The sequence below is a fragment of the Sminthopsis crassicaudata genome, chromosome 4 (assembly GCF_048593235.1).
Source record: "Sminthopsis crassicaudata isolate SCR6 chromosome 4, ASM4859323v1, whole genome shotgun sequence".
NCBI classification, from domain to species: Eukaryota; Metazoa; Chordata; class Mammalia; order Dasyuromorphia; family Dasyuridae; genus Sminthopsis; species Sminthopsis crassicaudata.
The window spans coordinates 271374175-271388776 of record NC_133620.1 but is presented as its reverse complement, the minus strand read 5'-3'; the positions used below and the strand labels follow the sequence as shown (position 1 = coordinate 271388776).

Sequence of the window (14602 nt, the reverse complement as noted above, 5' to 3'; positions counted from 1 at the left end):
ATCAAATTTTAGCTGAAAGGAGAGGTGGGAAATATAGTTTTCACACACTTTAAAAAAAATTTTTTTGGAGGCAAGTCAAGTGACTTGCCCAGGATAAATGTCAAGCATCAGATGCTGACTTTGAACTCAGGTGCTCCTGCAAGTGCTCTATCCACTATGATATCTACATGCTTCCTTTTCACTTACTCCTGAAAGGCCTACTATAAGAATTTAGCAAATTTTATCATCTACCAAGTGATGAGTGTTACAATTTTCATCAATGTGTTAAAAACTAAATTGTTATGAAGTCAAGCTGTACTGTCCCATAATTTCCCCAATTTTATACAAAACTTAATAGGAATTTACCAGTTCAATGATATATAACTAGTGATGTGCTGGTAAATATCTAATAATCTGAAAAAATGTATTCATGATAACCTTTAGGATCAATCTGTATAACATTTTTCTCCATTAAATTCTTAAATGAGATAAGGAACAAGATAATAAATCAAGCCCTACTTTGTAGCATTTACCAATTTCTGAGGTATAAATGTTCACATTGATAATTTCACAGTCTGCTACTATATCATCAGGTATAAAATGCATGGGTAGTAATATATTACTATAGCAATAATCCTGAAAAGTGGCCAGCTAAGTGGCACTTGGAATCAGGAAAACTTATTTTCCTGAGTTCAAAAATAACATCATACATTTTCTACCTGTGTGACCCCGGACAAGTCACTTAACTCTGTTTGCCTCAGTTTCTTCATCTGTAAAATAAGCTTGAGAAGAAAATGGCAAACCACTTCAATATTTCTGCCAAGAAAAGCTCAAATGGGGTCACAAAAAGTCAGACAGAACTGAACAAAAAGAAGAATAAATTGAGGCTCAGAGTAGATTACTGGCTTGTCACATGAATAATCAGTGTGGATTCCATTCCAAGTCTTCTGACTCCAAATTCAGTGCTCTTTCCAAAGGCTGGCCACCTTGACCAAAGCAGTTCATTCACAGAAATATAAAGAGGTTTTTGTTGTTATTCAGTTATGTCAGCCTCTTTGTGACCTCATTCAGAAGTATATACAAAGTCTGCTGAATGCTGGATGGAGTAAAAGTGTTATATTGTTGTTCACTTGTATCTGATTCTTCTCTGCCCCACTTGAGATTTTCTTAGCAAAGATACTGGTGTAGTTTGCCATTTCCTTATCCAGCTCATTTTATAGAAAAGGAAACTGAGGCAAACAGGGTTAAGTGACTTGCCTAGGGTCACACAACTGGGAAATATTTAAGATTGGGAATTTAAATTTAGGAAAATGAGTCTTCCTGATGTCAGGCTTGGTGCTCTGTGCACTATGGTGCCACCTAGCTGTACAGTTTTCTCATCTACAAGATGAGAGAATTGTAAAAATCATTAAATTTTGAAGGTCCAGGTTCTCTCCTTCATATCTAGGTTTTCCTAAGTGCTACCTCAGTAACCTTGTTTAACCTCGTGGGTCAAATGAGTTTCCTCCTTTGATTACATGAGTTTCTGCAATTAAAAAATGAAACATTTGGACTAGATGGCTTGTAAAGCATTTCCATGGTCCTTATGACATTTTTTTTTTTTCCTGGACTTGAAATTTCCTCCATTTCTGGAGAAGTTCTTGAAATATCTGTGGAGGCCTATTCCCAAAAGCCTTTCCTAAATGGCATTTGTTCAAGTTGAATATAAGCTCCTTGAGGACAGGGACTATTTAAGATTTTTTTTTTTTTTTTTTAATTCTTTGTATCTCTAGGATCTAGCACATATGTTAGTGCCTGACACATTAACAAAAGACCTTGTTGTTTAAATATTGTTAAGCCCTGCCACGGCTTCTGTTCTAACCTTTCTGAACTCACATGCACTGATCATCCCCATTTATCTCCAATAATAAAACTGATGCTCGAGAAAGGTGAAAGGTTGCCCTAGGTTACCAGACTTGTAAGTGGCAGGAGCCTAACCAGAACCCAAGCATTCTGATCTTCAGTCCTAAAATTCTCTGGGCTGGTGGTGCATATTTTGGTGGGTTAATCCTAAATCGCACGAACCCATCCTACTCCCCATTAGCTTGTCAGCGCCCCCTAGTTGCGAGGCCTATATACCCTCACCCCCAAGCCCAAGCCCGCCTTCCACAGAACTTAGTTCTCCACTCCCCTTCCCCCTACTCGCCAGTCTTCAACCCTCCCCTCCCCCCTCCGCAGGGCGCACGGGCCAATCACGTCCCCGCACACGCGCCTGCCGGAAGCCAGGTACTCATTCACGCCCGGACTCCCGCACTATATAAAAGGCTGCAGGGGCCAGAGCGGTTAGTCTGCGTTCTAGCAGTTCAGTTCACAGCAGGTGTGCAACTGCGGGGGCTGGGGTGGGGGCGGGCGCGGGGGTTCGGGGCGCGGGAGAGCGACTCGCGAGAAGGCTACCTGGGGCAGGCGCGGGGGTAGGTGAGGAGAGGCGCGAGGGAAGCGGTTCCCCGTCGGTTTTTAAACAAGTTTTACTTTCTCTGCTTTTGGTTTTAGGTCGCCCACTGGCCGTGGAGGTTCGCGGCGCGTTCTTCCCGGGGACTTGGTCGTCTGAGGACCCAACTCAGCGCGTGTTCTACCCAGTGTCCAGGGACTGCGGGTATTGGGGGAAGCCTACAGGGGGAGAAACCGGGTTCCCAGTTCCGAGACTCCGCTTGCCGACCGCCCTCGCCTCCGGCCCTCCCTCTCCGTCCTCGGCTCCTTCACCTTCCTTCTCGGGCTTCTCCTCCTTCGCCTCGCCTCATTTTGCTTCCCGCCTTTACCATGTGCTCCACACCCGGCCTGCCCAGCCCCGGCGCCCCCATTACGCTGCGTGTCTCCTTCGTGGACGTGCACCCGGAGGTGATCCCCGTGCAGCTGTGGGGGCTGGTGGGCGACCGGCGGGAGGAATACGTGCGGCTGGGTCACGACATTCAGATGGCCGCGGCGGCGGTGGCGGCCCGGACCCGGGCGATGTCGGCTGCCAGTCCCGGTGAGCTGTGCCTCGTGCAGCTGGGGCCCCGCTGGCATCGCTGCCGCGTGGTCAGCCGTCAAGCCCAAGAGTGCAGGGTCTTTCTCCTGGACGAAGGTCGCACGGTCACGGCCAACTCGGCAGCCCTGGCCCCCGGCCGCAACGAGTTCTTCCATCTGCCCTCAGAGGTGCTGGGCTGCGTGCTGACCGGCCTGGTGCCGCTGGGAGGAGGTGGAGGCGGGGAGCCCCAGCAGTGGTCCCGTGGCGCGGTGGATTTCCTGGGCCATCTCCAGGGCAAGGAGATACAGGGCCGAGTGCAGGATGTGCTGCTTCCCCAGCGCCTGGTGTTGCTGGAGGTGCCCACCGTGTTTCAGCAAATGCAGGACCTCGGTCTAGCCCGACAGGTGCCTGACAGCCTCTTTCGATCCCTGCTGAAGCGCTACATCAACGCGGCAGGGGCCTCGGTGCTTCTCCCTCGGGCCCTGCCCAAGCAGGAACCGCCGCAGCTCTTGGATTACTTCTATCCCCAGCTGCAGCTGGGCGTCACGGAGCCCGTGGTGGTGACCCAGGTGTGCCACCCTCACCGCATCCACTGCCAGCTCCGCAGCCTTTCCCAAGAGATCCGCCGGCTCTCCGACAGCATGGCCCATGCCTATCGGGCCACAGGTACCGGGGATGAAAGTGGGAGAAGCAGCAGCTGGGAGGAGAGGGAGGAGAACCCTGACAAGCCCGGCTCCCCTTGCGCTGCTTGTGGCCTGGACGGACAATGGTACCGTGCGCAGCTGCTGGAGAATTTTCGACCTCAGCGCTGTGCCCAAGTGCTACATGTAGACTATGGGAGGAAAGAGCTAGTGAGCTGTGGTAGTCTGAGATATTTGCTTCCTGAATATTTTCGAATGCCAGTAGTTACCTATCCCTGTGCCTTGTACGGACTCTGGGATGGTGGACGAGGCTGGTCTCGTTCCCAAGTAGGAGACCTCAAGGCCCTGATCCTAGGTCAGGCAGTGAATGCCAAAATTGAATTTTATAGTTCCTTTGAACATGTGTATTATGTTACCTTATATGGAGAGGACGGGATTAATCTCAACTGTGCTTTTGGGGTCCAGGCCTGCTGTCTGGCAGACAGACTTCTCCAGAGCCCGGGCCTGGAAGAAGAGGAAGGGAAGGACGAATCTGAGACTGAGGAGGGGATGGAAGATGACCTGTCCTCCCCATCCCTGAAAACTGTGCGCCTGAAGGCTAATTCTTTCTATGATGCCCAGGTGGAATTTGTTAAAGATCCCTCGGAGTTTTGGATCAGATTGAGAAAACACATTGGCCCCTTTGGCAAGTTAGTGAGGAGTATGTGTAACTTCTACTCATCGAGAAAGGTGGATGGGTTAGCCCTGCAGCCTGTGCCTGACCACCTCTGCTGTGCCAAGTGGAAAGAGCATGGGTATTATAGGGCTGTAGTCACTAGATTGGTGGGGGACAAAAGTGTGGAGGTGCACTTGGTAGATCGTGGCAATACAGAGACAGTGGGTTTCTATGATGTAAAAATGCTGCTTCCCCAGTTCAGGCAGCTCCCAGCAGTGGCACTGAAATGCTGTCTAGCTGATATCTGGCCCCTAGGGGAAAGTTGGAGCCGAGAAGCAATTTCCTATTTCAAAAAAACAGTGCTGCACAAGGAGCTGGTCATTCATGTTCTTGATAAGCAGGATAGCCAGTATGTCATTGAAATTCTTGATGAATCCAGGATGGGGGAAGAAAATGTAAGCAAATTGATTGCCCAGGCTGGATATGCCAAATATCAAGAATTTGAGATGACTGACATCAGACCACCGGCTCATTCCCCAGGGCAAATTCCACATCAACTAAGTGCTGACTGTAACAGAGTGTCTTCCACCAAGAAAGTTGGAATAGGACAGTGGGGAAAGAAAGATGACAAGCCTCCAGTTTCAGAGGTTGTGACTGACAGAACAATTGTTACAAAAAGCTCTTTCAACGAATCGGTTGTGCATGCAACAGAGAAAACTAGAAACATGCCCATCTATTCTCCGCTAGTACAAAATTATTTGGAAATTAAGCCGGCCTCTCCCTGTAAAGGTCAGTTAGAAGTTGGGAGCACAGTAGAAGTCAAAGTGTCATATGTTGAAAGCCCTGGATATTTCTGGTGTCAGCTGACCAGAAACCTCCAAGGTCTCAGAACCCTAATGTGTAAAATTCAGGATTTTTGCAAGAATTCTGCAACTCCATACCAGGGAATCAGTCCAGCTTGCTTGGCGAAGCGTACTATTAATGGGAAATGGTCCAGAGCTTTGATTATTAATGGAACTCCTTCTGCTGACAATGCCAAAGTAATATTTGTTGACTATGGAAATAAAGAGGTAGTCCCTATGAAGAATATCTGTTCAATCAATGATGAATTTATAAAGTTAAAGGCACAAGCTTTTAGATGCAGCCTTTACAATTTAATTCAACCATCTGGTCAGAATCCCTTTGTTTGGGATGAAAGAGCAATCCGAGCTTTTAAAGAATTTGTAGATAATGCCTGGGAAGATAATCTGGAGTTGAAATGCACAATTTTTGCCCTTGCAGCAATAAATAATAAAGAACTCTTTAATGTGGTAGACTTACTAACTCCTTTTCAAAGTGCTTGCCGCTACCTAACAGAAATTGGGTTTGCAAGACAAGTTAGACTTCAGAAACCTCTAGCATCCTCCATGCAACTCCATTCCTACTATTATTCCACACATGACATCAAAATTGGAAGTGAAGAAGCTGTTTTTGTAACACATGTTGATGGACCTTGGACCTTTTATTGCCAGCTTGCAAGGAGTTCAGGTGTGCTAGAGCAGTTGTCAAGTGATATTTGTCGATTAAGCAAAGTCTTACAGCATTCAAAAACTTCTTCCTCAAGTCCTGGGATCTTGTGCCTTGCAAAATATAGTGACCAGAATTGGTATAGAGGAATAGTTACAGGCAAAGAACCAAACAAAGTTTTTTTTGTTGACTTTGGGAATGTTCATGTGGTTACGAATGAAGACTTGCTTCCCATCCCAGGTGATGCCTATGATCTATTACTTTTGCCCATGCAAGCTGTGAAATGTTCTTTATCTGATGTCTATGATAATACTCCTAAAGAAATTGCAGGTTGGTTTGAAGAGGCTGTACTAGACAAATCGCTCAAGGCTTTAGTTGTAGCAAAAGATCCAGATGGAAGGTTGATTATTGAATTGTATGATGGTAGTGTTCAGATTAATGCTAAAATAAATGAGAAGTTGGGTTTACTAGGTTATAAAGGGCCAAAGAAATTAGAAAATGAAGAGTTGCTCTCTTCAACTGAAACTCTTAAAGAAGTTAAAAATGAAAACAGGAAATTACTTGCTGGACATTGCAGCAAAACAGCAAACAAATTATGCACATCCGAGATCCAGGGAGAATCATGCAAACCTAAAATCAGTTTAGCATGTAAGGAATTAAAAAACTTACAAAGTTCAACCAAGGTAGGCTTGTTAACTCATTATCAGGAATCTGTGGGAAATCAACATAATCAAGTATCCCACCTACCTGATAAAATAGGAGAGAATCCTGTTCAGCCTTCTGCACATGTCTCAGAGAGGAATAAGGACTTACTGCTTAAATTTTGTGATCTGCCTCAAAAAAGTATTGTACCTGGTTTTAAAACTAAGGTATATGTTTCCCATATTAATGATCTAACAGACTTTTATATTCAACTAGCTGATGATGAGGATGAACTTGCAAGTATTTCAGAGAAGTTAAATGATGATAAAATAAGAGGTGAATGTTTTGCTGGACAACCTCTGAAAAAAGGAGACTTGATATGTGCAGTTTTTCCAGAGGATGACTTAAGGTATCGGGCTGTAGTCAAGGAGCAGTCTGGTGACCTTGTCACTGTACAATTCATAGACTATGGGAACACTTCAGTGGTCAATGTTAGCAAACTAAGCAGGCTTCAGAAAGTTAATGCCTTAGTTCCAGGGATGAGCATTCACTGCACCCTGGGTGGGCTTCATATCCTGCCGACCAAAAACCAATGTCAAGAGCTTTACTTTTCAGAGAGAACAGGTGAGGCTCAGATAAATTGTGAATTTGTCATGAAATCTGAAGATAAGTGGGATGTTTTGCTTACAGATGAACAGGGTGTAATATCAGAAGATATGATAAGCAAATTTATATCTAGTTCAAAATCAACTTCTACCCAGTTAAATACAGCTACCAATCCAGAGACTCTATCAGACCCCCCTCCTCCTCCCCCTCCACCTCCTCCTCCTCCCCCTCCCCCTCCCCCTCCTCCTCCTCCTCCCCTTCTTCGACTCCCTCCTCTTCCTCTTCCCCTCCCTCTTCCCCCTGAGGAATCAGGAGATCCTGGCAAAACAAATGTTAAATTGCTCAACTGGTACCTTCCAGAAGTAAATAAGATAAAAGTCTATGCTACTGTGATTGATGGACCAGAATATTTTTGGTGTCAGTTTGCTGACACAAAAGTCCTTGACAGCTTGGATCCCCAGGTACAGGCTGCAGGAGAACATGCAGCAGTCTCTGCAGACTGCATTTCAGTTATTCAGTCAGGTGTGGCCTGTATTGTTAAATACAGTGAAGATGGACGTTTTTATAGGGGACTTGTTACTGATGTGCTAGATGGAGACCTCATATCAGTCAGGCTTGTGGACTTCGGGAATGCTGTAAATTTTGGCAGAAATACCCTTTGGAATATCCCTGGCAACCTCCTGAATGTTAATATGCAGTGCTTCCCCTGTTGTCTATCAGGGTATAATGTTTTAGAAGGTGTATGTTCTTTTGAAGAAAATGACTATTTTTATGAAATAGCTACAGAAGGAGTTTTAGAGCTTACTATTTTAGAGATCAAAAAGGATGTCTGTGATATCCCACTGGCAGTGGTTCAATTAAAATATGAAGGTGAAAACCTTAATGAGAAAATGCGGAAATTTTCCAGTCAGTTCTCTACAGCTGATAAGGAATTCCCAAAGACTTTATGTGAAAATAAACTGAGGGAAGCAGACACTCCCATGCCGCTCAGTATTGATGTTGGAAGTAAACCTAACAAAGTTGCACAAGATGGCTTGCTGTATGTGGAACCACCAGGAGATATTTTCCGTGTAAGCAGTGGATTAAACCATGTTGAAACCAAGCCAAGTCCTGTATTTGAAAGTGAAGCCGGCACTGCTTTTGTACCTGCAGTGGGGCAACCTAGCAAAGGCAACACTGTAGACATTAGGGAAAAGTGCTCTTTGGCTGAAACTCTCAAGTTTGATAATAACAAAAACCTGATTACGGGATTGGAAACTCTGCTGCCACGGATTGAGACAAAGGAAATATTAGAATTGAATTCCCTTGAAGTACCCTTCTCGCTGGAAGAATCAAAAGAATTCTTGGAATTGGAGTCCATTGAATTACAGCTTTCCATAACTGGTGAGGAGGCCAAAGAGATGGACCTGGAACCTCCCATGGCCCAGATTTCCCAAGGATGTGACTCAAAAATGACCCTGGAACAATTTACAGCGCAACTCTCAAATGATTCTAAATCGGAACAGCTAGAACTAGAACCTCCAGTAGTACCTCTGTCTCTAGATAAAGAGACTCATCCCTTTTCAAAGACAAGTCAGAAGTCTCAGGAAACTCTGTGTCCAGAGGACCCTGGAGAACCAAATCATCTAAAACCCTTTGGCAGATGCAAAATGCATTCCAAAGCAGAGACTGCACATAACTTGTACAAAGAAGTGTTTACTGAGTACAAAAACAGACTTGCTGTTGAGTCTTTGACTCATTTGCTCCCTGAAGAAGAAATAAAGACAGAAGAAAACCATGGGAATGCTTTAACAGACCATGCTTCAGGTATGATATATTTTTTTCTTTCCTTACTACTTTTTATTGAAATTAGTGATATATATGTATATATGATTTATCCTTTCATGGATTGAATTTCTTAAAGTAGAAAGTCCTGAATCTCAAAGGGTTTATTATTTTTTCCCTCTTAAATGTGTGTAAAAGACACATACAAAAAAATGACAAGATTCATAAGAGTGGGAGCAGTAGAATGGGAAGGATTTGTTTGAACTATCTTATATAAGATAACTTATTCCTAATAAAATAGAATTAATTTTATCTTAATTTCTAAAGATGGGTTATTAACCCTGTCCAATGGCTTGATCCATTATCATATCAGAATGTATATTTGCTATATGTTTAGTTATAAAGACATTTTAAAAGTGCTTAAAGTATTTCCTTTATACATTAATGGGCAGACTCAATTTTTTGAATCAGTGATTTTAAAATTTCTCAAGTGTTATGGTGTCCTAAATATTTGACATGTCGATAATAGTCTCATTTTATATCTAACGATAATCTTTAATATATTTTCTCATTCAGTGTCACTTTATTGACTTTCAAATTGTTTAGGCAAAACTATGGTGTTTTAAAATTTCTTATGAATTTAGAAAGTCCATATTTATTTTAGAGAACTTCTCCTGAATAAAAGTAGATAATTAAAAATTATAAAAATTTTAAAGACAGAAATATAAACACTATAAAATTAAAAACTCTTTATCCTTTCCTGTAAGATAATCTGCCATTTTATGCTCTGGTTAGGCTGGTGGCATGTTTATAGAAAACGGCAAGCATCTAACTATCATTTTCATTTGGATTTTTAAAGTGCCAAGATGTGTCTGAGATCACACTCTTGAGTATACTCCTATCCTCTGATTGGCTCTTTGGTGACAATTCTCTCATTGTGACCAAAAGGTGAGGAAAAGGTATCAATGACTGATGGGAAAGTAAAAATAGAAGTGGGAGGGGAAGGAAAAATTTCACTGATTCTAACTAAAAACCAAAACAAAACTTATCTTAAATTAGTAAATAATAAACACCAGGATAGAGTGAAGGATGTTTTGGAAAAATGCTTTGGAAAGATGGGATGTAAATAATTCAGGAAGGAAAACATGGACAAGAAAGATTAACTCTTTTTTAAATTTTATAGCTCAAATTGAGAATACCTATACTCTAGAAGGATTCACCATTGGTTCAAAATGTGTTGTCTGGTCAAGCCTAAGGAATACATGGTCTGAGTGTCAGATTTTGGAAATAGCTGATGAAGGTACCAAGGTAAATTGTATTTGAGTATTTCAGCTTAAGTAATTATCATGATGTTAAGAAAAAATTAAATAGTATTAAAAATTTTTATAGAGGAGTTCTTTCAGTAGAAAATGTCTGTTATATAGTACATGAAATAAGATCAGCACCTATTTCTCAGGCTGACTGTGCTAGCACAGCTACCCTAAAATGGCTTTAAGAAGTTTCTCTAACAATAAAGTTTTTATTGTATTCTTGCTTTCCTGATACTAAAGGGGAAAAATAAATTTCAGGGTCTTTACATTGTTTGCTATATTCATACAGTGGTAAAAAATACAACCAAAAATACTTCGTTTAGCATTTCATTTCTTTTACTTGGAATATGGCCTGTTAACCTCACCAAAATAGCATATTTTACATTAATAACAAATTAGAGGCTTAAATAAATCAATTTCTCCTTGTAAATTAGCCAATACTAAATACTTTAAAGTTTGAATCTCATCATGAGTCTTGTTTTACTATAATTGAAATTTTCATATCAGTGATAGTCTTTTCTCTTAAAAAAAATCATTGTTATTTTTCTAAGGTTCTGAACCTTTCAAATGGTATGGAAGAAATAGTGAACCCAGAAAATGTCTGGAATGGAATACCTAAATTGAATAACAGTCCATCTGAGGTATGGAATTATAAGATTCTATTGTTGTAAGGTTATCTGGAAGTGCTCTAACAATACATTAAAGTATTTCATGTTACCTCTATTTCTTAAGCGTTATATTTTAGTCCTCAGGCTTGGGTTTTTAAATTGAGTATAATCTAAAACTGTTACACTACATAGATCATTATAAAGTAAATATTGAAAGCAAAATTGACGTTAGAAAACTAATGTTTTGAATGTCTAAAGTAGTAACCTTTGGTTTTACTAAACAAGTGTGTTGTCTTAACACCTCAAACCAAATGAATACTCAATACATTTGGGAACAAAGCTTGAAGGAAACATATAACTAACCAAGAGAAAAATTGGTGAGATACAACACCTGGGGGGGATATAGTTTAGGGTGACTAATCCCGCCAATCCCACTCTGAAGAAAAAAAAATTCTATCCGCAAATAGATGGGTTTCTCAATTTCTGTCTGTATAATACAGTTTAAGAGGTATATTAACCCATTCAAAATGGGTTGTCTTGACACTTCATCACATGAAAATTTTCCAGGTTTTAGTTTTAAAAAAATCTTCAGTATTAAGCAAAGAACACTGTATTGACTATTTTTTGGCATGTCATCTCATGGGAGAGTTTTGGTAGTATTTCACATTTGGGCTAAAAGTGTGTTTTAAGAAGTTTTATCTGATGTGTATACTCAAACCTCCATTGACTCATTAATTTAAAGTTCACCTTTGTAGGGAGAGACAGTACTTATATTTCTCTGCCCTCTTGAAATCTGTTATACCTTTACATGTAGTTCTCTCTGCCTAATCTCATCATAATTCTTTTAAACTAGACCCTAAAAAAGGCAGTTCAATTCTGCTAAATTGGATATGTGAGTTTAATTTAAAAAAATGGAGGAGTTGAAAACTATTCTTTAAACTCATTTTAATCTTGTCAGGTGTTTTGTATCCTTTTTCTTTTCTTGTTTCTTTCCTTTACCCTACCTCCACCCCTCATCTTATTTTAGTCACTTTGTATCAGTGTGGGTAGTAACCCTGGACTTTCTTTTGGTAGGGTGTATATCAAGCATTGGAAAAAGATTTTTACTTAAACTCAACAGATGACACTGCTATTAAAGGTAACTAACTTTGAGACACAGATTTTGAGTGGTAATCTTAAACACAGCTCATAAACTCTTGCCTTCAAGGAAAACTTAAAATGGTTAGTTTTCTTGGTTTTAATACTACAGAGTAACTATATTAGTCAAAATGCCCTAATAGTAATAACCAGGTATGTTTAGGCTACCTGCTCTTGGTGATTGTTAGTCATGAATGAGAAAGGACATTAAGTTGATTGAGAATGATAGATAGGTAATTTGAGTAGTTGACCTTGGGAAATTTTTGTGTGTACTGACTTATTCTCAAAAGAGAGTTATGACAGATTCATATAAATCTTAATGATTTTTATCTATCTTATATCCTCAAAATTCCACAAAGATTAAAAGCAAATGGAACATTCACTAGTTGTTTTTAATTCCTGCAATTAAAATAATTTGTCCCTAGTTTTGATCTAGGAATGAAACAGCTTCTGTACAAATAATATTTTCTTTGTTTCTGCTTTCTCAGCTTTAGGCTTTACCCCTCTGGTTTTAGAAAAGCGATCTGGAGGTGATTTAAATGTGGAGCCTTAGATGTTGCCCAGAAATCATGAAATAGTTCCTGAATGTGTGACATCTTGTTTACAAGATTCAGATCGGCAGAAAAATTGTGGGTTCATATTCTCAAGAAGAACTTGTCATTTTGGAAAATGATTTAAAAAAAAACTTAACAAATCTCAGGTTGAATATATCTATGGTATTTTGTGGTGCTATCTATGTAAATAAAGAATTTGCAACATCTCTCTTTAAATCTGAATAATAGTCTTACCTTTGACATGGAATATTTATGTCTTCCATATTAGTCAAAATTCAGAAAGTGAATATATGTAAATATAGTATTTAAATTAGGGGAAAAAATCTTTGACAGAAATGCTATACATGACCTGTGTATATTATGTGATGCTCACTACTTCAGAAGGATCTCATTTGTTAGTAATAGCTCTACTTTGTTTGAACGTTTTGTCTTTCCTTTCTGGTGAATAAATAATTGACCATTTGTTTGAATTTGAGTATGTGTAACATGACAAAACTGAATAAAATTTACCCTTTAAAGATGGTAGTTGTGTAGGTTGCTTTTAAAAAAAAAATCCTTAATTGAGGATATATTTAGAGAAATAAGTGGGTTTGGTCATTTGATATTTCACTTGTTCCAAAACAATCCTGTCTTTCTACACCAAAAACATAGTGTGACAATTTCTACTACAGTGCTCATTTGGGAGGCATCCTATTTCATCTTTGGGTGATTCAGATTGTTATAAAGTTTTTCTTTACATCTAGCTTAAATGCTACTAATTTTGCCTTCTAGGCATGCTAGTCTGAGAAGCTCTAAGTTTTATAGTTTAAAGGACACTTGGGTTTTTGAAGACATGCAAACTTCTAGTTCTCTAATGCTTTCTTGAGATTTAGCCAAGTTGGGTGCCATACTAAGTTGGAAAATTTTGTATAAGGATTCAATGATAGATCAAGAGCTAATTTAGTGAAGTTTAGAGAGGCTGGAGGGTACTGCAAAATCATTAGATCTCAGGCATGAATATATGGAAGAGAAAGAAGTACACTACCTATCCAGTCTTTTTAACCTTATGCTTTTCCACCTACTTTTGCTTCTTGCCTCTCCTCTGTACCAGGAATGTTCTTGTTCATCTCCATGTCCTGGTTTCCTTTAAGCCTTGATCTAAAATCCAATCTACAAGAAATCTTTGGTCTCCTTTAATGCCAATGCTTCTCTCTGATTACCCACCAAATTCATTTTAATCATACATATACTTTACTCAAGATAAAATAGTAATATAGATGCAGTTAAAATATTCATTGCATTTTCTATAGCACAATAGTGCTATAGCTACTATAACAGAAAGACTTGAAAGAGGTTCTGACTCTAGGCCAAAAAAAAATTGCATTTTATGTATCACTGCAAAATTCTTCCCAGTAGAAATTGGCAATTGATTTAAAAACAAAACAAGCTTTCTATAAACTCTTCTAAGGAGTAGGTAAAAAAAAAATCCCATTGCCAGCTGAGCACCGAGTTCATTTCTTGGAGATAATTTGCTGGTTAGCCTCAGAATTAATGTGAATGAATTAATGGGTATTTTAAATATGTTGAAAAGGTGTCTTCCAAAATAAATGATCTTGCTAGGATGGTACAGTATGAATGACTTTTAAGGAATGGCAGTATGGCAGAGTACAGGCCAGGATCTATTTGAATTCTGCCAATATTCCCCTCCAAATACTTTTAAAATAATGCTTCAGATTTAATTTTGGAGTTGTACAGCCAATAAATGATCAGAGAGAGATGTTCTTATAGACTACGACAGTTTAGGTCTTTTGGAGCAGTCTGTAACACCTGAGGTAGACACAAGCCCAGAGTGTGGAAGGAGATCTCAGTCCAGAAATGGCAAAAGGGATCAGACAACCAGTCAGAGATTGCAGGGGACCCTTTGTTGATAGTGGGTATAGCTGGCACTGCTTGACAACTTAAGTACCTACAAGCAATTCTGGGTCATGGTTCCAGGGCAGAGAGAGAAGTGCTTATGTGTTTGGAAGGAAGCAAGAATTCTGTTCACAGTTCCAGGGATAAGAGGACCATTAGGCTGCAGGACAGCAGGGTAAAAACTAGAGCATAGACCAGGAAAGATGTCAAGGAATAAGCTGTGAAAATGAATAACACGAGAATCTGAACATAGAGATATCATGGCATGGTCCCATGGTAGGGACAACCAAGATATAAATGCAAAAGAAAACAATGTGAAAATAG

At 40.1% G+C, this 14602-nt stretch overlaps 1 protein-coding gene across 2 annotated transcripts; it reads left to right on the top strand.

The window, feature by feature from the left end:
• Positions 1-2237: 2237 nt before the first annotated feature.
• On the top strand, positions 2238-12906 carry TDRD6 (tudor domain containing 6). Of its 2 annotated transcripts, XM_074310732.1 has the most exons (6): positions 2238-2335; positions 2509-8818; positions 9960-10084; positions 10638-10727; positions 11769-11832; positions 12320-12906. In XM_074310732.1, the coding sequence occupies exons 2-6, from the start codon at positions 2776-2778 to the stop codon at positions 12382-12384; spliced, it is 6387 nt and encodes a 2128-aa protein (XP_074166833.1). In that variant the 5' UTR covers positions 2238-2335; positions 2509-2775; the 3' UTR covers positions 12385-12906. The 2 variants fall into 2 exon arrangements, with proteins under 2 accessions (XP_074166833.1, XP_074166834.1); XM_074310733.1 differs by lacking the exon at positions 11769-11832 and having other exon boundaries at positions 12320-12453.
• Positions 12907-14602: the final 1696 nt, after the last annotated feature.